The sequence below is a fragment of the Ovis canadensis genome, chromosome 14 (genome assembly GCF_042477335.2).
Source record: "Ovis canadensis isolate MfBH-ARS-UI-01 breed Bighorn chromosome 14, ARS-UI_OviCan_v2, whole genome shotgun sequence".
Classification (NCBI taxonomy): Eukaryota; Metazoa; Chordata; class Mammalia; order Artiodactyla; family Bovidae; genus Ovis; species Ovis canadensis.
The window spans coordinates 26,421,553-26,446,593 of NC_091258.1; the positions used below are offsets into that span (position 1 = coordinate 26,421,553).

At 53.9% G+C, this 25,041-nt stretch overlaps 1 protein-coding gene across 3 annotated transcripts in view; it reads right to left on the reverse strand.

Moving 5' to 3' along the window:
* Positions 1–1,243: 1,243 nt before the first annotated feature.
* Positions 1,244–25,041, reverse strand: part of KLHDC4 (kelch domain containing 4) — a 33,003-nt gene continuing 9,205 nt past the window's right edge. For 2 of the 3 annotated variants that reach the window (XM_069552627.1, XM_069552629.1), the window contains 7 exons: positions 11,087–11,179; positions 9,917–10,076; positions 5,735–5,810; positions 3,773–3,981; positions 2,918–3,320; positions 2,317–2,451; positions 1,244–1,737 (listed from right to left, as the gene is read on the reverse strand). In XM_069552627.1, coding sequence (XP_069408728.1) covers positions 1,526–1,737; positions 2,317–2,451; positions 2,918–3,320; positions 3,773–3,981; positions 5,735–5,810; positions 9,917–10,076; positions 11,087–11,179 — 1,288 coding nt within the window. In that variant the 3' untranslated portion in view covers positions 1,244–1,525. Of the gene's footprint in view, positions 1,738–2,316; positions 2,452–2,917; positions 3,321–3,772; positions 3,982–5,734; positions 5,811–9,916; positions 10,077–11,086; positions 11,180–22,042; positions 22,180–25,041 lie in introns of all 3 variants that reach the window. The other variant, XM_069552626.1, reaches the window with a different exon arrangement.

The following is a 25,041-nucleotide window of genomic DNA, read 5'->3' on the forward strand; positions in this document are numbered from 1 at the left end:
ACACGACCTCCGGGACACAGACTGTGCCCCAGCAGTGGGGGTGTGCAGGCGTGGGCACAGACACACTAGGGTGCTGGCCACCCAAGGGAGCAGCTGGACAGCCAGCCAGGCCAGGCAGAGGAGACCAGAACAGGAGGACCCCACGAGGGCGATGGAAGCAGGACACGGCACTGACCCTGTCCCCTGAAGGGAAGCCCCTGTTCTGTCCAGGGGAGCCCCCGACTCCTTCCAGGGGAATCCTCTCTCCTTCCAAACGACGAGTGCCCATGTCATCCAGGAGAGCCGCAGCTCAATCGAGGGGAAGCCCCTCTCCGTTCAGGGGAAGCCCCTCTCCTCCAGAAGAACCCTCACCTTCCAGGAGAATCTCCCTCTCCTTCCAGGGGAAGCCCCTCTCCGTTCAGGAGAAGCCCCTCTTCATCCCAAGGAGCTCCTACTCCATCCTGGGGAGTTCTGTCTGTCCAAGGGAGCCTTCAGTCTGTCTAGGGGAGTCCCCCTTCATCCTAGGTTACTCACCCTGTCCAGGGGAGCCTCCTGTCACTCCAGCAGAGCCCCTTTTCTGTCCCAGGGTACCCCTTCTCTGTCCAGGGGAGCCCCCACCCTATCCAAGGGAGCCCCATCTTTCCAGGGAGACCCACCTCCATCCAGGGGCATCCCGAGTCCCCTCCAGGGCGGCCTGCACTCCTTCCAGGGAGCCCCTCCAGGGGAGGACTGCATCTCCATCAAGGCACCCCTCTCCACCCAGGGGAGTCCCCCCTCTAAGGGAGTCCCCTCACTGTCCATGGCAGTTCCCCCTCAATCCAAGGGGAGATTCCTCCGTCCAGGGGCACCCCCGCCCCACCCAGGGGATCCCCTCTCCACCCTGGGGCGCCCCTTCTCCACCCTGGGGTGCCCCCCTCTGTTCTGGGGCACCCACATTCTTTCCTGGGGAGCCCTCTCCACTGTGGGGAGCCCCCCTCCACCCAGGGGAGCCCCCACTCCATCCTGGGGAACCCCCTCTCCACCCTGGGGAGCCTGCACTCTGTCCTGGGGAGCCCCCCTTCACCCTGGGGAGCCCGCTCTCTGTCCTGGGGAGCCAGTGAGAGAAAGGAGTGGAGCCCATCCGAAGGTGGGGAGGGGAGGTGGGCTCACCAGCCAGTCAGCACAGCATGGAGCAGGCAGGAGGCCCACGGAGGGCCCAGGCAAGCCTGACACAGCAGACACACCAGGAGACCCCAGGCCAGGCCCGAGAGCACAGCAAGCAGGCCACCCACCGACAGGCACTTTATTTTCCAAAGAACCAAGAAAACTGTACAGCAAGTGGTCGAAAGCTGCCGCACTTTTTAGACACGAATGAGACGGCTGACCGTGCAGTCAGGCAGAGCTGGACTCCTGCTCCTGCTGAGGGGAAGCCCTGTGAGCCCCACGTCCCACCAGGCGCTGCACCGTGGGCGCGGCTCACCCTCACCCTCAGTCCGGCCCCGACCTGCCAGAGGCCCAGCCAGACGTGCGGCACAGAAGAGGGACAGCAACCTCGGGCCAGATCAGTTTATTTTAAGCCGCAGGGAACCGTGCCTCCCTCGGTCCATCTTCCGGCCGAGCTGTCGTAGAAGGCCTGGGCCAGGGCCTGCGCGGCCCTCAGCACCCTCCTCTCCGGGGCGCCGGGCCCAACGTCGTCCCGCGCACACCTCAGCCAGTGCTGCTCCGTCCTGGGCAGGTAGTCTGCGAACAGCTCGCCAGGTGCCACCGAGGGGTGCTCCTCTTTGGTGGGGAAGGAGAGAGAAACGTGTTCAGTGAGGAAGGGGCCTACGTCCTGCGGAGCGAGCATGTGAGCACCCCACGTCCACAGAGGACTGCACGAGGAAAGAGCACAGGCCCCACTCACAGCAAGTGCTCACACACCCTCCACACAGTGAGAAACACACACCCCAGCTGCCTGCCTCGGGGGCACATCTACACAGTAAAGTGGAAGAAGTGGAAGAGAGTGTTAGTTGCTCGGTCGTGTCTGACTCTGTGTGACCCCGTGGACAGTGGCCCACCAGGTTCCTCTGTCCATGGGAGTCTCCAGGCAAGAATAGTGGGGTGGGTTACCATTTCCTTCTCCAGGGAATCTTCCCAACCCAGCGATCAGACCCGGGTCTCCTGCATTGCAGGCAGATTCTTTACCATCTAAGCCACACAGCAAAGTAAGTCTTAACAAAAACTTAGTAAACTTTAAAATCTTATTACCAAAACAAGAAAAGGAGAGGAGCTGTGAGCTCGGAGGGAGCTGGCCCCTCCCCAGGGCCCCCACTCCTCCCCTCCCCCTCCTCCCAGTGCCCCTCACCCCCCGGCACTCACCCCCGGCCTCCTCGCTGCTCTCCTCCTCCTCGTCCTCCTCGTCCTCCTCCCCGTCCTCCTCCCCGCCGCCCTCAGCACCCTCGGCCTCCTCGCTGTCCTCGTCCGAGTCAGTCTCCTCCAGCCACTCCTGAGATTCTTTAAGCAAAGGGAGGAACCAGTGTCGGTGCGGCTGCCTCGAGGACGCCACCCTCTGTCTAAATACCGGGATGTGAGCGCGGGGCCCACCCAGCATGTCTGGGGCTCCAGGTCAACACCTCATCCCTGCATCTCACAGCAGGGCTCCGTGGGGAGGCTGTGCTCCGAGACAGGAGGGTCTCACAGCCACTCCGAGCCTCTCCCCAGACATGTGGATCTGAAGGCACTTCAGCCTCAGCTCAGGACGGAGCAGTGACCATGTCCACGCAGCCTGCCTGTGGTGTGACTGGGCGGTGGGGAGGGGGGTCCACTCGGGGCACACAGGGCCCCTTGGGGAGAACAGGCGTCCAGTCCATGCTGCCTGGGGCCGGTCCGGGGCTCACGGGTGGTGCTGGGGTGAGCCTGCGCCCTCCCCGGGCCTGGAAGCACTCTCTGTGGGCACGGGGTGGACGGCGCTCCCCCTCACCTGGGTCCGTCTCTACCAAGACCGTCCACTCCTCCATCTTATGGAGGTCCAGGCAGTAGAGGTCGCTGAGGGTCACCTGGCGGTCGCCGGCCTCAAACATGCCGCCGTAGAGGTAGAGGCGCCCGTGCTTCACGGCCAGCATGGCGTTGGAGCGGGGGCTGGGCTCCACCGGGGCAACAGCTGCCTCCTCGGGGCCGTCGTCGTCATCCGACTCCAGATGTCCTGCCGCTCCCGGGGCGGCGAGCACCTGTTTGATGGTGACTACAGTCCCGTCCTCTGAGACCACCTCCCTGACCACCTCCAGGGGCTCCTGGGCACCGGGCCCCTTCACCGCCTGCTTGTCGGCGCCCCCGGGCTCCACCTTTCTGCCCCGCCTGCGCCTCCTCTTCTCCGCCTTGGGCCCCTGTGGATGGAGAGCAGGCAGCATGATGTGGCAAGTGCCCAAGCGTTAGAGGACCCTGCCCCCGCCAGGCTTGCCCCAGGCCACCCCCTCACCGGGGTGACCTCTCGGAGGAACGAGCCAGAGCACAGCACTCACGCCGTCCGACCCCTGTCAGAGGCGCCAGGGCACTTCGTCCGGAGCCAGTCTTCCCCACGAGGTGGACCGTCCCCCTTTGTGGCCCTAGGGCCCTGTTTCTGAGGCCCCCGACCTGACACAGCCCCAGGGAGCCGAGCCCCGGGACAGCAGCCCGAGCCGCACTCCCGGCCTGTGCTGGCAGCAAGGGCAGGGGCGACCTGGTCCCCGCCTTCAGTGATGCGGAAGACGGTGACGATGGCTCCACAGAGCTCAGCAGACCCAGAGACAGGGGAGGCCCTGAGGTGAGGGAGGTGTCGCAAGCCGGGGGCCCACACTACCTTCAGTTGCCCTGCAAACCAGCGGTTCCTGATGGGGTCGTAGAAGTGCAGGTCGTTGAGGAAGTCCCCCTCCAGGCTCTCCTCCTCCTCCTCGTCACACACCCCTCCGAAGAGTAGCGTCTGGTGGTTTGGGGCCACAGCCACCGAGAATCCAGACCTCGGCGTGGGCTTAGCTCCAGAAGGGTTAATCCGTGTCCACGACCACTTGCCTGCCAAGGAGAGGAGGCGGGGACCCATGGACCCGCAGGAGGGCGCGGCCGTGGTCTGTGGCTCCTGGGCCAGCCGCCCCGGAGGCCGTGAGTCCTCAAGGGCTGGTCTACACAGAAGCCACCCATCCACACAACCTCCTGACACTCGCCTAGGGCACTGGGCAGCGGAGCTGTGAAGGCAGGGGTGAAGAGGAGGCCGGCCCACTGGCTCTGGGACCCGCACACCATGCCCTGGGGCGGGCCAGCACTGCAGTCCTGCCCTCTGAGTGGGCACTGGGTCTGCCAATAACCCTCAAGAGGGGGTTGGGCGTGGTACGTGAGGGAGTCTCCCCAGCACATTTAGAGAAGGACAGGGATGTCTTCTGTAATGAAGCGACCCACAGCAAGCACCCCCTGGAGGTGCGACCCCAGCTGCATGCACCAGCGGGCCAGAAGGTCACTCATGACAGCCAGCGTCTCAGTGTTTAAATAAGAGAAGGCTGTCAGCGTGCCTCGCATGGGGTGAGGGTGGCGGGGTGTGCTCGCCCAACTATGAAAGGGCTAGGGCTCCACTGCCGAGAACACAGCCCTTTCAAGTGCAGGCGCGCTGACGGGTGAAAGGGGCTCTACTCTTTGGCTCCAGGTCCCCATCACCCCTGCACCTGAGAAACACCTTGTATGGAAAGAACGTCACAGCAAGGAGGAGGACAGGCCCTACCCAGCAGGCCTCTGGCCCCACAGAGACGCCCCTCCCAGGGCAGGGAGCAGCCCAGGGCCAGACAGGCCCCATCCCCTTAGGCCTCTCGCCCACCACTGGCACCATGCAAGCCAACCACCTCCCTAACACCCCCCCCTTCTTTTTTTTTGAGAAAAGCCAGTATAAAGCGCTATTATAGCAGTAACAAAACTTAGACTCATATGTAGTGCGGGGGATGGCAGTAGGGTGGGGGAGGAGGCAGTGATTTCTCTCACCAATCACTAGTTTTTGAGCTTTAAATAATGAACAACGGGAGGACACCTACATGACTACTGACAGAAGAAATGGATGAAGACGACGCGATACATATTCACAATGGAATATGGCTCGGTCATTAGAAAGAATGCAATAATGCTGTCTGCATGGACCCAGAGGTGATCACACTCGGTGAGGTAAATACCACAGGATCCCATGCATGTGTGGGATCTAAGAAGAAGGATACAAGTGCACTCACAAAACAGAAGCAGACCCACAGACACAGGAGCAAAGTTAGGGTTACCAAAGCGGAGGTGTGGGGGGGAATTAGGAGTACGGGACTGACAGAAACACGTCACTGCGTGTAAAATCAACAAAGACCTACTGTGACGCACAAGAGCTCGCTCAGCATTTTACGGCCTATAAGGAAAACCGTCTGAAAAGCAACGTGTACGCTTAGATATAACTGCATCACTCTGCTGAGTACCTGAAACTAACACAGCACTGGATGTTAACTATACTTCAATTAACAAAAAAGAACAGTGGTGACTTCAATCCCACCATAAGACCTCCGGGAGTCTCCGTCCTACCACTGAGCAGGAAGGAGAGAGAGACGACAGGCACCGTGGACCAACCGACACCACCGGGGTTTTAACTCTGCATCCTCGGTGCCCCAGAGGGCATGTGGGAGCCGTTTGCGAGGTGTCCGCTGGCCTCCCGAGGGGGCACGTGCCAGGGCTCCCCACCAACCCCAAACCCTCTGCCCGCCTTCCCACCGACACACAGCTGCCCACGTAGCTTGTCCTGGCACAGCGCACACACCTTCTCTCCCCTCCTCAGCCTTCAGCAGGAACATGTCAGAGTGCTGGGTGCCTCTGTCCACATCTTTCCTGACTCTCTGCAAAAGGAACAGGAAGCCGTGAGAAGAACACGTGCCACACCACGCCATGCACGGCCCCTCAAGCTCGCGGTCCCAGGTCCTGTGGAGGCGACTCAGGAGCCTTCACTCAGATCAGCTTCAAAATCTGAAACACGACAGGCTCCCTCCAAGCCCATCCGCACAGAGCCCTCTGCTCAGGGTGGACGGGCTGGCACGGGGACCTCTCCTGTCGTCACACGGCCACCCTCCGCCTCCAGCCCACGTGCCCTCCATCCCCGTCACCTCTGAATATCGGGACTCAAGCTGTGGTCCAAGGACCGGATGAAACTCTGCAGACGCCAGCATGGCCGCTTGAAAGCTTCGCTGAGCTCTCAGCAGCACCGCCTGCCTCACACCAGGCTCACGGCCCAGTCAGACACGTGGCTCTCTAGAGCACACCCAGTGTGCACACTGCACCTCCCCGCAGGGCACAGGTGTCGGGACGGCGACCTAGCAGACTGGCTCTCCCGGCGGCTCCAGCTGCTGGGGGCACCAGCTTTCGCTTCCAGGTCTTTATCCTTCAAACTCCTGATTGTTAATAGACTCTTAACTTCGGAGTATTTCTACGTTTACAGAAAACCTGAGCTGTATTTCTACATGTACAGAAAACCGTGCAAGCTGGCATGGAGAGTTCCCATGTGCCCTGCACTGTTCCCCTTCCTGTTGGTCCCCTGACTTCGTGGTGCGTGTGGCACCATCAACGAGCCACACTTGAGCCCATGGCTCACTCACACTCCTGTTCTCCCCAAAGTCCTTCTCCCGTCCCAGAGCCCACCAGGCTGTTGTGGGTCCTTGGGCCTTCTGGGCCATGAAGACTGCTCAGACTGGCTTGTTTCTGGTGACCCTGACGTTGAGGATTGCTGCTTGTGTGTCCTGTAGAGTGCCCTCCACTGGGACCCGGCCGACACTGTACTCATGACTGGACAGGCTCTGGGTTCCAGGTGGGGTCTCAGAGGTCAAGTGCCCTTCCATCCCACCCTACCAGGGGTACGTGCTGTCACCGTGACCGCCACCACAGATGTGGACCTGGGCCACCTGGCTGAGGTGCTCACCAGGTCTCTCCGTCGTCCAGTCACGGCCCCCACCCCCACTTTCCAGGCTGTCCTCGGGGGGAAAGTGCCCCCTGTGCAGCCCTCTAACAGGGGCCGGGGGCCGCGCTCCACCTCCTGGAGGGTGGCAGGTCTTCCTCGGGGTGGGACGGTGTGCAGGGCGTCTGCCTCTCCTCCCCGTGTATGAATTCATTCAGTCACTGGCTTGGCATCACATGCGCCCGTGCACCATCACGTCTCCTCTGGACTACAGTCTGACACCACCTGATTCACTCCGCTGCTCACACGCCTCCAGCTCTGCCCCTGGGGACCCTCTAGGACGGGTCCCAGGCCCCTGATGTGTCCCACTGGCGCAGATTTCTTGGGTTTCCTGGGCTCTGGCACCATTCACACACTCCCTGCCCCAGTTCTGGAATCGGCCACTTCCCCACAGAGCCCTGTGACTTCACTGGACAGTCCCAGAATCCCAGGTCTGGGTGCGAGGCCTTATCACTGGGCAGTATGGTTTTGTTCTCTCAGCTGAAGTGCACGATTCATCTTGCCTTGTTTACTAATGAGTACGTATTGTGTTTACTGTAAAGGGGAAAGTTACTTTCCTTTTGGAAGACAAAACAATCCACCTTCCCTGACTGGACTGTGGCCTAAGTGTCCTAGTACCAAGGATGACGCGGGGACCCTGCCTCCTCTTTCGTCCGCGGGGACCTTCATAGTCAGGCGGTCAGCCTCTGTGTGCCACAGCCCCCAAGATGGACAGTCCTCCTGTCCTGCAGGTTGACCAGGAAGTGGCTGCCACTCCCAGGCCCACCCTCCAGGCCAACGCCCCCCACTCACAGGAGCTAAGCCCACACCGAGGCCTCACCCATGGGGGCACATAGGGGAAGTCAGCGCCGCAGGCAGGTTACTAGAAACCAGTCACAGCCGGCGCAGCCCTTCCCCTCGCCCCCCCACACCTGCGGTATCCATGGTATTGTTCCACTGACAGCAACCATCTTTCCTAGACCAATGAACGGAGCGGGTCTTCCTCACCATCACGTGTAAATACACCCCCTGTGGCCTGTGAGCCAGAGCCCCTCCCAAGCAGGCGCTCTGCCCGCCGGGTCCATGGCTTCCACAGAGCGGCCGGGGAGCAAGGATGCTGCAGCCATCAGGGATCCTCCTGAAGTCTGCAACGCCCCCATTCCACCCCTGATCCTCACGGGGGTGACTGGAGGTCACCGGGCGCTGGCCTCTCTCGTGGTGGCCTGTGCTGTCCTTCCCGGTGACGTGCAGCACATTGGCACAACACTCAGCCCTCCCACTGGAGGACACGGGCTGGGCATGACTCCCGGGGCTGTGGCGCATCCACCTGGGGTCTCGGCTGTTCTCAAGGGTGAGCGGATGTTGACCCCACAGAGTGGTGACTCGGGCGTGCACTTCACACACGATTCCTTCGTCTGCTCACACGGACACCTGAGAGATGTGTGCCAAGTGCGACAGCGCTAAGCTGTCACAGCACAACCGTCAGTGACCCCAGAGCCCAGGACGGCCTGTGCACGCACCCCCACGGCCTCCTGCCTGGACCACGAGCTCTGGACACGTGTCCTGAGTCTCCTGCTGCCCCAGCCTCACACTCAGAGCCAGGCCCTTCAACTGTCAGCAGGAGACAGCCCTGGCCAGGCTCCCAACTTCGGTGCGCCTGTCCCAGCAGGGGGGCACACTCCGGCACTCCAAGGGCGGCACTGCAGCGGACCGGGCTCCCGGCCACTCTGAGAAAGGGCTCCCAGCAGCGCTGGGGGAGGGCTGGAGCAAGGGCACGGGGGCACCAAGCTGAGGGAGACAGAGCTGCTGGGGAGGGGCCAAGGGCCCCCACACCACTCCTGGCCTGAACACTGAGACACAGTGGCGGCCTGACAGCAGAGCAGGAGGCCCGGTCAGCACAGGGGACACCAGGGAGGTCAAGGGCACGCTGGGCCGCCTCGCAGCAGGTGGACAAACAACCCTATTGTGTGCGCTGGAGGTGCCGTCTGGACAGGCCAGGACGCACTGCTATAAACCTGCCAGGACTGCCTCTTGGCTCTGTGTCCGGAAGAGTGAGGCACATGGGGCCTTCCTTTGCCTGCCAGCATGACCGCTGGCCAGAGGCCGCCCTCAGCACCTTGGCAACAAGAGGTCAGTCTTTAGCACCACTTCACACTGGTTCTGCGGGACAGACAACGGCAGGAATTTTTCAGAACTCGGGGTGATGATGGCTGAGGTCTCCAGATGGACTGTTTGTGGAACACAGAAGCCACCAAGAGGTCAATCCCCATGAGTTAAGGGCTTGCTGGTAAAGGCTGCCTCCCTGGATGCTGCCCAGCTCAACCAGACACCCAGAGCTGGTGGTAACCCAGGCAGGAGGAGCCATGCGCTGCTCCTGTGTCCCCAGCCAGACGAACCACACCATCACACCTGCATCTTTCATCAATTTTGGTAAACCCCCATGAAGGCAAACAGACCAGCTTCTCACTCCATCCAATGCCAAGGCCTGGCATCAGTGGGCTCTGAGTCGTGGTGCTAGGACCGCCCTCTGGCTGGCTGTGCAGCTGTAGAAGAGCAGCGGTGGGGAATGAGACCCTGTCTTGATTAAAGTGGGGTCAGCCTAATGCGGCTTACCGTTCGTCATCCTGTTTGGCTCTGTGGAGCATCTGCTGTGACTAACAGGCAGCCCTGGCCACAGCCCACGTCTCTCACGTCTAGATGAGACCCGGGCAGGTCACAACTACAGAGAACTGTCTGTTTTCCTTTCCAGAGCGAGGGCTGACCACTGGCTTAGGAGGGGTGGGGCAGAGCGGGAGGAGGAGGGCAGGGCACCTCGTGGCACATGGATGAGAATGCAGCAAGGCTGTACAGAACCTCAGTGTGTTCAGAGGAGCAGAGCACACACTCCTGTCCACGTCTCATCGAAACAATAGAAAAGACTTTCACGTTAAACTAAGGTGCAGTCTTATTTGAGGTTCTCACCGCTGGCAAGACTGAAAGCACGGCAGGCAGAAGCCCCCTGCGTCCCGCACGTCTTACCTGCTTTGAGTAGCCCCCATAGATGAGGACGCTGCCCTGAGGGGTGACGGTCATCTGGCAGCCCGACCGGGGTGTGGGCCCAGTCCCGGATGGGGACAGCCTGCTCCATGTGAAAGCGTCCAGGCTGAAGGCATACACATCATTGTAATAGATGTAATCTCTGTTGCAACACAGGAACAGAAACAAAGAGGCGGCAACATGAACACGTGAACTTCACTTAAAGGCACCTTTCCTACACACTGCACTTTCTGAGGCGTTCCAAAAGGCACGGTGGCCCAGCTCAAAGCACGCTCCTGGGCCTTCAGGGGCAAAGCACTCAAAACACAGATGGGGCCTTGAGAAGGCAGACGAATGGGGAACAGTGGGTCTGCCCAAGTCACACACAGGGGGAATGGTGCCCTGAAGGCAGGTCACAGGCAGCCATGGGCAAGGGGCTCGGGTCAGAGTCACATGATGAGAGCTGGGCCTGCTTCCGCAGGAAGGACACACAGACACGTGGAAGGAGCAAGCAGCTCCACCTGTGGGACACGGTTCCTGTCGCCCCTACTGCACTCGGGTCGCCCTGGTCTGGGGCCCTGCGCCCACATGCAGGCCACTGTGGCCCCGGGAGCCCCATCCACAGCAGGGCACTGGGAACGAGACGGGAGCACACGTGAGCTCTCCGACCTGCGCCCACCACACAAACGCACCCTTCCGTGGGAGCAAGGCTTTCAGGAGGCGAACTAAGGAAGCCGGGGGCTCAGTTCTTAGAAGACTTCATCACATTCCACGGTTTTCTCCGATTTCACATGGCAGATATCTAGCAAAAAAACTCTGTTCTGCACGTGGGATAAATAAAAACTGTAATTGCGTTCTCAAGGTCGAACGGACTTGTTTGATACAAATGGTGACCACACAGATTATCTCTCTGAAAACTTTAAATTTCTTCTGTACTCTTGAAACACTTCATAAACAGTCATTTTAACAACGATGAAGAATTCCACAAGAGGGACAGCAGAGCAGTAAACCAAGCTCAGGGCCCTCCTGTGCGACTGCCCAAGCAATGTGCCCATGCCGTCAGCCCTTGTTTGAAGGGATGGGCAGTGTCCTGCACGTGTGTTCTAAGCGGCTCTTCCCAGAGAGCCCCCTCCTTACTGCACCAGGAAAGAGGACCTTCCTGTTGGTACTGACCTTATACTCTCATGGAAGCCACCAAAAAGGATTAACTGTCTCTTCCAGGCCACCATCCGATGTCCACTCCGGCCTGAAGGACCACCTGGTGATCTAAAATTGAAAACACACAAAAAATAGGCACTTGGCAAGCAGAGGAGGAGGATGTGGAGCTCGTGAGCTCCCACAAACACATCAAAGCATGTCTATGAGTGGAACGACTCAAACAGAACGTCTACTAAGTGCCAGGCAGAAGACCTCAGACTCCCAAAAGCACAAAAAAACCTCCCCGTCACCAGGCAGGAGAAAAAAGAAAAGTGAACAAACTGAACAGACGTGAAAGGGGGCCCACACCCACGAAGGAGCTGAGGAGGGGGAGAGGCTCCGCACCCGGGGCAGGCCCCTCACCGGCAGGGAGGCTGACCTGGACGTAGGAGGGGCTTTGGAGCCTCAGAGAAGAGGACAGGACCCAGTGAGCAGAAGGCACAACAGAGTGACCTGCACGGACAGTGGGGACTGCCACTCTGCGCTCCCCAGCCTCAGACACTTGTCCACAGGTGTGTGCGGGGGCCTCATGCTTGACGCCTGGGCATCAGAGGTCAGATCCAGGGGGAGGATCGGGCTTAGCTACACAGAGACAGCCTGAATAGGCTGGACTATGGCCACCGAGGGTGCACTGGGAAGAAGCCTGGGCCCACCAGACGCAAGGTACCATTGCTGGGGGCACACAGAGGAAGGGCAGGACCACCACAGAGCTTCCTTCCCTGCACACATACTCTCAGGGAACAGGTCACACCTACATGAACTCCAAAGGCACGCATGGGCATCACAACAGCTAAGACGCCCACGAGCAGGCCCCAAGGGCTGCCCCCGCCACAAGATCCATGAGCAGGCACCAGGCGCTGCCCCCACTGTACGAGGAGGACACAGTCCCCTACTACCGCCAAGAGACCCACAAGCATGTGACAAGTGCTGCCCCCCAAGCTGGGGAGTGCGCGTAGGCGGCACTGGGCGCCAATCACTGTCCCTGCCATCTTAGGAGCTCACAGGCTGCCAGCGCTAAGAGACTTGGGAGCAGGCACCAAGCACTGTCCCTACTGTCTCTACTGTCCCATGGGCCCAGCGGCCGCCACCACTGTGGGGACCCACAAGCAGGCACTGACCACTGCCCCGCCATACCAGGAGTGTGCAGGGGCCACAACACCCGCACACCCCGTATCCAGGGAGTAACAGGCAGCACACACGAGGAAAGGGGCAGCAAGCATCCAAGCCCGCATGTCGCAACAAAGACCCAGCGCGGCCCAATAAACAAACATTTTTTTAAGAGTTTTACAGACAAGCAAGTTCAGTTCAGTTGCTCAGCCATATCCAGCTCTTTGTGACCCCATGGACTGCAGCACGCCAGGCCTCCCTGTGTATCATCAACTCCCAGAGCTTACTCAAACTCATGTCCATCGAGTCACAGATGCCATCCAAAAGCTAAGGTAAGGTGGTTTGGCACCACCAAACCAGCTTTACGACAAATGTTAAAAGAACTTCTCTAAGCAGAAAAGGCCGTTAACTAGAAACAAGAAAATTATGAACAGAAAAGCTCATCAGTAAAGGCAAACACACAGTAAAGGTAGGAAATGACCCACACACAAATATGACACCAAACTCAGCAATCATGAGGAGAATATAAATGTAGGATATTGGACGTGCACTTGAAATTAAGACGCCAGCAACGTGAAACAATCTTGCAAATATACAGACACAGACTGCTTTATCAAAGCCTCACAAGGGAGACTCCTTGGTGGCCCGGTGGACAGGAATCCACCTGCCAATGCAGGGACACAGGTTCGATCCCTGGTCTGGGAAGATCCCACGTGCCGCAGAGCAACTAAACCCAGGTCCCACAACTACTGAGGCCCATGCACTCTGGAGCACATGCGTCGCAGCGGGAGAGTCGCATGCCACATCTAAGACCCAGGCCAGCCAAATAAACAAACAACTGCCTACAAAACTCACTAATGGAGCAAACTGCCAGCCACAGGTGCCAGCTTCTGCGGAAATCCCCCAGTGTGTTAAACGACACATTAGAGTAGACGGGCTTAAGTGATATGTGTACAACACCCCACCTGAGGGCAGCAGAATACACATTCCTCTCAAGTGCACACAGAACATTCTCCAGGACAGATCACAAGCTGGGTCACAAAGCAAGCTGCAGTAATTTTAAGAAAACCTGAAATCATATCAAGCATCTTTTCAGACCATAACACTATGAGACCAAAATCAATCATAAGAACTTTAAATAGCACAAACGTGTGGAGGCTAAACAATGTTATTAAACAACCAATGTATCACTGAAGAAATCAAAGAGTAAATTAAAAAAAAAACAACTTAGAAACAAATGACAACAAAAACATGGCAATCCAAAACTGATGAGACATGGCAAAAGCAGTTCTAAGAGGGAAGTTTACAGCAATACAATCTTATCTCAGGAAACAAGAAAAGTCTTGAACAAATAAACCTAACCTTACACTGAAAGCAACTAGAGAAAGAAGTAGAAGCAAAACCCAAAGTTAGCAAAAGGGAAAAAAAATCATAAAGAACAGAGCAGAAACAAATGTAATAAAAGGGAAAACAGCAGAAAAGATTAATGAAACTAAAAGCTGATTCTTTGAAAAGATAAACAAAATTGACAAGCCTTTAGCCAGACTCACCAAAAAAAAAAAAAAATGGGAGAGGGGTCAAACCAATAAAATTAGAATCAAAAAAGAAGTTACAACTGACATCACGAAATATAAAGAATCACAAGAGACTACTACAAGCAACTACATGCCAATAAAATAAGACACCCTAGAAGAAATGGACAGGTTCTTAGAAAGGTTCTAACTTTTCAAGACTGAACCAGGAAGAAGCAGAAACTACGAACAGACCAATCATAAGTACTGAAATTAGAACTGCGACTTAAAATCTTCCAACAAACAGTCTAGGACCAGATGGCTTCACAAACAAATTTTACCAAACACTTAGAGAAGAGTTAACACCTACCCTTCTGAAACTATTCCAAAAAACCGCAGAGGAAGAAACACTCCAAACTCATTCTATGGGGCCACCATCACTCTAATACCAAAATTAGACAAAGATACAATAGAAGAAAATTAAAGGCCAATATCACTGATGAACACAGACACAAAAATTCTCAACAAAATACTAGCAAACTAAATACAATAACATATTAAAAGGATCGCACACCATAATCAAGTGGGATTTATCCCAAGAATGCAAGGATTCTTCAACATTTGCAAATCAACCAGTGTGATACACCACATTAACAAACTGATGAATAAAAACCATATAATCGTCTCAATAGACACAGAAAAAGCTTTTAACAAAACACCCATTTATGACTAAAAGTCTTCAGAAAGTGGGCACAGAGAGAACCTAACATAATAAAGGCCATATATGACAAGCTCACAGCTAACATCATTCTCAATGGTGAAAAGCTAAAAGCTCTTCCTCTAAAATCAGGTACAGAACAAGAATGTCCACTCTTGCCACTTTTATTCAACACAGTTTTGGAAGTCCTAGCCATGGTAATCAGAGAAGAAAAAGAAAAGGAATCCAAATTGGAAAAGAAGTAATTATCTGTCATTGTTTGCAGATGACATGCAACTATATATAGACAATCCTAAACATGCTAACAGAAAACTATGAAAAAAAAAGAAAAAGACTACTAGAGCTCATCAGTGAATTCTGTAAGGCTGTAGGATACAAAATTAATACACAGAAACCTGTTGCATTTCTATATACTATAGTGAAAGATCAGAAAGAGAAATTAATGAAGAAATCTCATTTGTTACATCAAAAAATAAATAAATAAAATACCTAGGAATAAATTTACCTAAGGAGACAAGAGATCTGTACTCAGAATATAAGACGGAGATTAAAGAAACTGAAGATGTGGGGGAGGGGGAGGAATTGAAACCGATATAAACAGATGGAAAGATATACCATGTTCTTTGGAAGAATCAATGTGGTCAAAAAAAGGATACTACCCAAGGCAATCTACAGATTCAATGCAATCCCTATCAAATTATCAATGGCATTTTTCAAAGAACTAAGATTTTTATAATTGTATAAAAACACACAAGACCTCAAATAGCCAAAACAATCCCAAGAAAGAAAAACAGAGCTGGAGGAACCAGACTTCCTGACATCAGACTACACTACAAAGCTACAGTAAGCAAAGCAGTTGGGTATTGGTGAAAGAATGAACAAGTAGGTCAGTGGAACAGAAAAGACAGACCAGAAATAAATTTCCTAAGTACAGTCAACCAGGACTTCCCTGTGCTCCAGTGGCTGAGTCAGCCTGCTATGGTTTCAGGGAAGACCATGCCATGGGGCAACAACTAAACCCACGTGCCACACCTACTGAGCCCACGCGCAGCAACTGCTGAAGCGCACTCGCCCTGGAGCCCGTGCCCCGCAACAAGCCACTGCAATGAGAAGCCTGCACAACACAATGAAAATTGGTCCCCGCTCGATGCAATGAGAGAAAGCCTGCGTGCGGCAAAGGACTCAGCACAGCCAAAAACTCACTAATCAACTTTTTAAAAGTCCAGTCAACTGATCTTTGACAAAAGAGCAAAGGCAATACAATGGAGCAGACAATCTCTTCAACAAATGGTGCTGGATCAACTGGACGTCCAAATGCAAAAGAATGAACCTGGACACAAGCCTTACGTGTCCTTTTGCAAACCTTTTGCAAAAAATACTCAAAATGGATCACAGGCCTACATGTAAAATAACTGACAGATAAGCTGGCTTCCCAAGGTGCTCAGCAGTAAAGAATTCACCTGCCAATGCAGGAGATGCAGGAGACATGGGTTCAATCCCTGGGTAGGGAAGATCCCCCGGAGGAAGAAATGGCAACCCATTCCATATCGCTGCCTGGAGAACCCCATGGACAGAGGAGCCTGGTGCGCTATGGTCTGTGGGGTCGCAGAGAGTCGGACACGACAGAGCATGCATGCAAGCCGGACTGTATTAAGATTTAAAACTTGTGCTCTGCAAAAGATGTATCAAGAGAATTAGAAGTCAGAGTCTGGAAGAAAATATTTGCAAAAAACACACCTGATAAACGACTGTTATCCAAAATACACAAACACTTAAAACTCAAGAGTAAGTAAACAAGTGACCCCATTTAAAGAGCACCGGCATGGTCAAGCCAGGCCCATCTGCCAGACTACCTCTGCTCACCCTGTTCTGCGCTGGTGCTGTCTCCATCCAGCTCTCCGACCTACACAATCCAACCACCAAGTCCAGGCTACAAAGGATGGTTACAACCTGAGCCCCCCAGTCCAGCTCTTCTCTACGATTTCCACTTTTTTCTACAAAGCTTTCCCCCAAACCACGGGCCCTAAAAGATACAACAGAGACTCTCAAAATGAACCAGAAGCTTGAGCTGCCCAACCCAGCATCTCCCCACCAGCAAATCTCAGATGAATGACTCATCACATGTGGCCATGAGGACCCCCAGGGTCCTTCCTTATTCCAATCTAGAACAAATCCCTTTCTCTCACCTTTCCTCAAATGCCTGACCATCCCAGTCTCTCTCTCCTAACCCCAGTTTACTAACATCCCTTTTAACATGTCATTCAAACGGACCAATGTACTCAGCCATGGAAAGTCAACCAAAAGCTATCTGTCCCTGTCAACTATATCCTGCTAATCCAATCTTTAAGCATCAGCCTTGGGGTAGCGTCACCATATGCAGACAACGACAAGGATTTCAACTTACTAAATCCTTCTTCCCTTCTAGCAAGGGTAGTTCTTCCAAATGCAACCTACAAGGAAAATTCAGCCCCACTTCAATTTCATCCTGCTTGATTTGGTCCACAAAGATGATTTCGGAAGCTGAATTTGCCAACCAACGTATCTGCTTTCCCTCCTAGCTTTTTATCACCCACTAATTGAGTAAGCATGTTTTCTCATGTAAATTTGTGATAAAAAACACCAGCAGAACAAGGTTCAGAAGGAGGAGCTGTGCCAGGCCGAGACACCACAGGTCCACGCCTGTGCTCTCTGCAAAGAGGAAGCAGCACTGTCCTCGGAGCAGGCCACAGGTGGAAGCGGCTGCACCACCCCATGCCCCCATGCTGGGTGCCACGGTGATGAGCCCCAACATACAGTCACCTACACAACAGAGAAGGTGAATGAGAAGAACACCACCTTGCTGGGTGCGCAGCAGACTCCCTTTCTGAGAAACTTTCTGTTATAGCACTTTACAAATATACAACCTGGGGAACAGGTTTTCATTCAAAAGTTAGTAGGTTTGCTTCCAATTCTACTTCAAGAAAAGGTACACAGGAGAGCCCAAACATTCCCAGTGTTAACTCTAGTAACTGTGACTGCAGAGGCCCAGTGACCTACGGAAACAGTGCCAGCAAGCCAAGCCACCTCGAGATGACCCCCAGGGTGGCCAGGTCAGGGCCTCCCGCCCAAGAATCTGAAGGGAGTGTCATCCTTCCGTGGGCCAGGCACGGAGGACTCAATTAACTTTCCTGGCAGTAGCCAAGTATCGCTGTGTTTTGTAACCAAAATGGGAATTTTTTTTCTATAAAAAGGCTCTATATACCCCATCAGAAAAATAAACTCACCCAAAAAAACCTGTTTATATTTCAATCTTCAACAGGCACTTTTCAACTGCCATCACTCCTAAATACAGTCTTAAAAAATTCACATGTCCTACTCAGCCAGATCTATAAGCAGCACAAAAATACATGTGTCCTGCCGTGGGAGGGAGAGCTTTCAGCACATCCGAGTTACATGTGGTGCGGCGCTCTGGCAGGGCACGCTGCCACTCAGCATCACCCAGGCCCTTTCCAAGCCGCCGCTGCAGTGACATTTACAGAAAATGCACACACATCAAGTAACTCCATGGGCTTCGGATACAAACAGAGCGTTAGGCACTCAGTATGCAAATGCGTCCCCGAGTTATTTTAAAGTTTACCCCTTACAAAAGATATGCCATAGTACCACGCTGTTCCTAAGACATTTACCGAGCAGAGGAAAAATTTCTCTTGTAACCCCAGAGATTCAAGGCCACACAGGCTGAGCTGATGGGTAACTTGATCTAGCAGCCCATCCTTTGAAAAAGAAGGGACCTTCCTGCAAGACTGGTTCTGACATGGCCAGAAGCCAGACTCAAACCGCAGGCAACAGCATCTCCCCCATAACCAAACAGGTACCTTCAGAATCTGGCCCCTCTTTTCCAAGCGCCACTCGAAACACAGATTTGGGAAGTTAGTAAGTATTTAATCACGTTGCACAGAATAATTAGCAGCAGTTTCTAGAATCCAGGCAGCCTATCAGAGCTGTGTCCTTCTTTTAACTATTACGATCAGTACTAAAACCCCCATTAGTGGGGTGTTCGTATAATAAGAAACTGCCACAGAGAAGTCTGTGCTGTGAGAGACAGGTGTTCAGCAGCTCAGCAGTGTCCTACTCTTTGCGACCCCATGGGCTATAGCCTGCCAGGTAGCGCTGTCCATGGAATGTCTCAGGCAAGAATACTGGAGCAGATTGCCATTTCTTCCTCCAGGAAAGACAGGAGACAGGGCAGGCGGGTCAATGTCGACTCCTGCCTTTGCATGTCCACAGAATACAGCCCACTCTTCTCCCCTACTTTCTGGAGGAAATGCAGCTGAGGATAGGGAGAGAGGCTGTATGCTATGAAAGTAAGAACAGGATTAGTAGACAGAATCTTAAAATCAGGTCAGTTGTGCAGGCACCTACCACCGAAGGCAGAGACTGAAGGGACTCTCGAAACATCTGGTAAAGCTGGTCACGCTTGCCCAACATAAATTGGGAGGCCGTGCTGACATTTAAGCTCTGGTCTCCTTGACATTAGTAACACCAGGACTTTTCCTCTTGTTTTCAAACTGTCATGATGTCTATTAAACGTTGCTAGAATGGAGAGCATGCATAAAGGAAGAGACAGCAAAGTCTCCAAAGGGGCTGCTCGTAAACGTGCTACAGAAACATGGGCAGGGCAAACAGGAAGGACAAAACGGACATCTGGGAATCACCCTGCCTCCCAGCAGAGAAGGCTGCTTAAAAGCCAAGGGGAAAAAAAAAAAAAAAGCCAAGGGACTTCCCAGGTGGTCCAGTGATTAAGACTATGCACTCCCAACACAGGGGCATGGGTTCAAACACTGGTCAGGGAACTAAGATCCCACACTATGTGGTGTGGCCCAAACAACAACAAAAAGAACCATGACCCTCAAACGCTTCTCAGGACCATCAGGCTTAAGCCCACTCCCCGCCCCTATTCTCCATAAATGCTCTGGGGACCAGCAGCACTGTGATAAGGCCAAGGCTGTGGTATCCCCCACATGGACATCCAGGCACTGAAGGAATTCAACAGGAATAAGAAGCTGGCCAAGAAGTACGATGTGGTTTTGCCTTCAGAGTCTGATCAAGTAGATCCCACAAATGTGGGGCCCAGGCCTGAAGAAGGCTGGCAGGTTCCCTTCCTTGCGGACCCACAATGAGGACACGGAGGCCAAAGTGGATGAAGAGAAGTCCAGGATCAAGCTCCAGATGGAGATGCTGCTGGGTCTGGCAGTGGCTGCTGGCCCCGTGGAGATGACAGATGAGGAGCTCGGGCACAATATCCACTTAGCTGTCAACTTCCTGGTGCCATTGCTCAAGAAAAACTGGGGGAAATGTCCAGGTTTCATACAGTAAGAGCACCGTGGATCAGCCCCTACGCCAGTACTAAAGCACGGCTTCATAAACCCTAATTCACAAGCTGAGAAAGGTTCTACAGACCCCAGTGCTGATATAACCCCGCCTCTACGGCCTTCACTGTTGGGTAGACTTTTCTCACTCTCTCTTTCCCTCAAACTACACCCACAAGAATAAAAAACGTTTCCTAGAAAATGAAACTTTTCTAGGCGTTCTAATACTTTCCTAGAGAGCAGGGCCAAATCCTGGAGTCTAGAGAAACTCAGTTCACAGTGAACTCCTGCTGTGCTCTTCCCAGGACTGGAGCCCACACCGTGTGGATTCCCCCAGGCTCAGCGATATTCCCTAGGAACAGCAAAACCAGCCTTCATTTTGGCTGAAGCTCCTTCCCTTTGCTTCTTGGTCAGTAAGAAAAAATTACAGAGAAGCTGCCAGCAGTCACCTAAGACTCCTAAGGGTGGGTATGTGAAACGTTCCTGGGGTGTGGCATGGGAGGGGGACCCTGAGGATTAGAAAGGTGTTAATTCTCCCTAGGTGCAATCTACAAACTGCAATCCAATCGAAATCCCATTAGAATGGTTAAGGACAGAACCTGAAAAATGATATTAAAGCTCTTATGAAAACAACGAGTGCACGGCAAAAAAATTTTCAAGTAAATGAGAAAAACCTTCTGGCTATAAAACCATACAGCAATTAAAATGGAGCGTGATACTAGAACAGGTGCAAACAGAAGATCTAGGAGTCAGAAGAAAACTTGGAAACATCCAGACCCTTCTGGACCGTGTGTATACAGAGGCACTCGTGTGTGCGTGTATGTGTGCACACATATGGGCCTGCACCTCTCTCTGGCCCCCTCTGCAGGCACCTGTGTGCACATACACTCAGGCACGGGTTGCTCTGCATCTTGGTTTTTCCTGCACATACTTTATTTCCGTATACGCTTTCCTGTATGAAATGAAAAGCAGTATTTCTTTAGGGTCTGTTCCTAACGGTGAACGGGGTTGATGGCAGGCGTGCAACAGGAAGTTGCCGACGCTCTGGCCAGCATGACCTTGCTTGCTCCGCCCACCCCACCGGACTGCCCCAACCTGCTCTGGGAGCCCTCGAGCCTGCTGTCTCACATCCAGGAGCTTGCTACTGGCCGCTCGACAGAGAGTCTCTATTCTGGACACAAGCTCACTCTCTGCTGTACAGCTGCCATGACTCCCCACTATCCTGGCGGCGTCATCCCCCCTGAGAAGGCTTCCTACTTGCCATGCTCGGGCAGTCCCTCTCCTGTGGCTTCTGGAGTGTGGCTCACGGAGGACCCCTCCCCGAGACACCTGCCCCCTCCACCCATGGTGTTCGCAGACCCTGTAACAGCAAGAGAAGAGGCCACACGAGGCACGCTGTCCTGGCCGTCTTACGGACCACGCCAGGCTGGGCAGCGCGGGGGCTGCAGCCCAGCGCCATAACAATGGGAGCAGACGCAGACAGAGGAAGACGCGAAGCCAGGGAGACAGGCTCCATGCCCTGACATCCACCCTGCAGGGACCAGGGTTCCGGTCAGTCGCACAGCTGCGCCCTGCCACTGAGCTCTTCCTAGAGCTCAGCACAGCTCTGCCCCTCTGCTCATCTCACTGAGAACCAGAGACCATGGCCCAGAAGGCAGGCCTGGGAAAAAATCCACCAGACAAAAAGACAGAAAATAAAGCACTACCACCTTCCCTGCCACACCACTCTACCCAGGCTGGAACAGAGAGGCCAAGCTGTCTCTGCACCTCTGTATTAGCATGGCGCAGCCTCCACATTTCTTACAGAATTCTCCGCCTTCAGCAACAATCAACAATGAAGTAAAGACCTGCTTAGCAGGAACAACCTCTGACTCAGGACGGAGGCTTCAAATGCTTTGCAAGCGTCACTGAGCTAACAGCAGCAGAACACAGCTCGAGTGGGACACTCAGCTGGGACTGGAGTCCGTGGCCACAGGCAGCCCTGCAAAGGGCAGTGACTGTGCATCCCCAGGGCCTCCCTGTTTCCTTGGAACTAACACCTGTCACAGAGCTGGAAAGTCTGAAGGCCACGAGACAGCTCACGTCACACACGGCCTGGCAGGTCACTGCAGGACACCCCACCACGTGCCGCCACCACCACCATCAGGCCTGCACAAATGTACCTTCCCAGAGCCACGTGCCACAAACTCCAGATGCTGGCAGGGGACAGGAGCAGGCCCAGGGGCTGGGCTCATCACCCAGCACTCACCTGACTTGCTCCCAGGTCTTGGTGGCCAAATGCAGCACCCAGAGGTCCTTGTAGTGGTAAAACTGCTCTCCATCAGGAGAGGCAAACTCCCCACCGAAGATCCACAGCTGCCCACCACCCTGGGGCACCACCACAGCCTGTTGAGAGAACGGTGATGGGTCAGGGCACAGCCAGATAGCTCTCAGTCCAACTGGAGACCTGTCCCTGGTCACTCAGTTCCAAGCCCACACCCCAGCCTCAAAGGCCTGCCCCTCTGGTTCTGAAGGCCCAGGACTCACACAGGACCATGCAGGACTGCCTGGGCTGACAGAGCTACAAAGTCATTGGAGGCCAGTGGCCAATGGAGCCCCTCCCTGGAGAACTCCTCCCTGGAGTGCCCCCCACCCAGGGAGGGCACGGCTGTGGAGACAGTCTCAACTTGGCTGCTTTTATGTGAATCATGTGAGAGGACAGACTCCACGGAAATCACTTGTGCCAGTACCCCAAAAATGTGGGGGTGCTGCCTAGTCAGTGAATGCCTGTAGGGGGCAGACGGCAAGCCAGCCTGCCTCGGTGTCACCAGTCCCAGGGCTCTGGCAGCAAAGCAGGCCACAGGACACATCCTGACACCAAGTGGCTGAGTAGCTCCTGGCCAGGGGCTCAGAAGCAGTGTCCAGGGCAGCAGGCACAGCTTGGCCAGGCAGAAGTGGGCTGGGGCAGCTGGACGCCAGGCACTACCAAGCATTCTGGGTGAATGCCTCCTGCCCTGGCAAACCTCTATGGACAAGCACACGCTGGGCGGTCAGACAGTGGTTCCCAGGATGCCGCCTCTCAGCACCGTCGGAGCACCCCAGGCTTTTGCCGCAGCACAGGCTGTTGCTTAACTCAGCTTAATGCCGGAAAACTGTGGCTCCATCACCATGCTGCCCCTGCCCTGGACGAACTGGAGGGCCCTGTGGCACACGCGGGGTGATGTGGCCCCCCACGCCATCTCCACTCAGCTCTGTGCATCCTCTCAGCACTGACCTATCAGAAGACACATCAGCTTCCCGTGATTCTAAAACCGTGACTGTAAGGAACTATTTCAAATCTTCAAACCAGACATGAAAATTAGCTTAGGCCCAAACTTAACACATTTTTCTGAGTTTAAAGAAGTTTGGGTGGTATAGTCATGCTATGCGATCCAATGTGGTCCTGAAATATCTCATTATAGAAGCTATTTAACGCCTGGGATAGCATTACAAATAATGCATCAACCGGAAAGAACACACCCACACACATGCGCTCAGTTGTGTCCAACTCTTTGCAACCCCATCGACTGTAGCCTGCTGGGCTCCTCTGTCCATGGGATTCTCCAGGCAAGAATACAGGAGTGGACTGCCATCTCCTCCTCCTCATCCCGATGAGGGATGGAACCCACATCTCTTGTGTTTCCTGCACTGCAGGCAGATTTTTTACCACTGAGCCCCCTGGCCCACTTTGGAGTGATTAATTTATGTATTTGAAAATAAAGCAATAAAAATAAACTCCTTTACATCCATATATTCACACACACATATACACACTCACAGTGGTTTTGAAGTAATGGTTTAGATGGACTGACGGCCAACGTCCCCTGGACCTAACAAAGGTCGAACACCGTCCAGTGGCCAGAGCAGGACAGCTCTGCTCCCAGGCCGAGGCAGGGCTTCCCCCACCAGTGTCTACTTTCCTACGTGTCACTTGAGGCTGTACGCTTCCCAAGCATTTGGGTTTCTGTGTTATTGTCTTCAATGGAATAAAGTCATGTCCAGAAAACCTTAAGGTCACAACTCTCCCTCCAAAGGCCAAAAAAAAAAAAGGCACAATGGAGTCCAAAGCAACATACAGACTCGGTGACTCGACTGTGATGTCAGCCACATGCACCCGCTTTGTGAAAGCCAAGTCCTAACAACCTGCCAGGCCACCAGGACCAAGGAAAGCAGAGCCCAGGGGACATAATAAGAAGTGGCAAACGGGCCCTTCTCGTTGGTGCGTCTCAGCCCTGGAAGCGCACCTCTCGTGTGAAAGGTGCTCGGCTCCCAGTGAACAAGCCTCCCCTGCTGCTCAGGTGGAACGAGACAGAGCTGTGACCGAGCTGCAAGGAAATGCCTTCTGCAGCTCCCCTGGGCACCATGGGCACAATGCCAATCACCCAGGAGTAGGCATTCTGTAAACACCGACTACTTACTGCTCACGCACACACAAAGGCTGACGAGAACAGAGGTGACTTTTTTAAAACCATAGGGAACTGTTTGTTCTACTGTTTGCAAGAACGCATTTTGTTTCAAGTGAGTTATTGCTTCAGGAAAAACAAACCATCAGATGAATAAGAAGAGGAGAACTTCAGCTGCGCCCAAACCCCTCCTCCCCCACCCTTCAACTCTCAACAGTCCTGCTCAGTCCACCCCAACAGGAGCATCTGAATATTCTACCCAGGGAGGGTCCCAGGAGGGGAGCACCAGGCAAGACCTGACGAGTGAGATCCATGAAGCTGCTGGGCACACCTTCAGGGGCCTTGGGGCCGTTTCCTTTCTCTCACCAGCTGTACTAATTTTAGAAAATGGCATTAAATTTTCAAATTACATGCTAAAATAAACTTCACCCCCCAAAAATCTAAGATCTCAGAGAAATGACAGAATGATGGGTGCACATATAAACTTTCTCTTTCTACTCCTTCTGCCCCTGATTGATTAAAGAGAAGATAAAGAACGTGGCTTCTGTTATCACATTCAATAAACTAGTCCAAAATGAGGAAATTTTTACATCTCAAAATATAATGCAGTGGAATTTGAACTGTAATGACCTCTAGGCAGAAGACTTCACCCCCAATTTTCTGTTTCCCATAGCTCTGATTTGTTGGAAAATTCACAGAGTAAATAGCAAGCCAACCTTACCTACAGGGATAATACTAAGTCCCAGACTCAAAAAATACTCACAAGATATGCATATGAATCAGAGCCTGCCCAAATGACTGAAATAAAATCTCAAAGACTCTTATG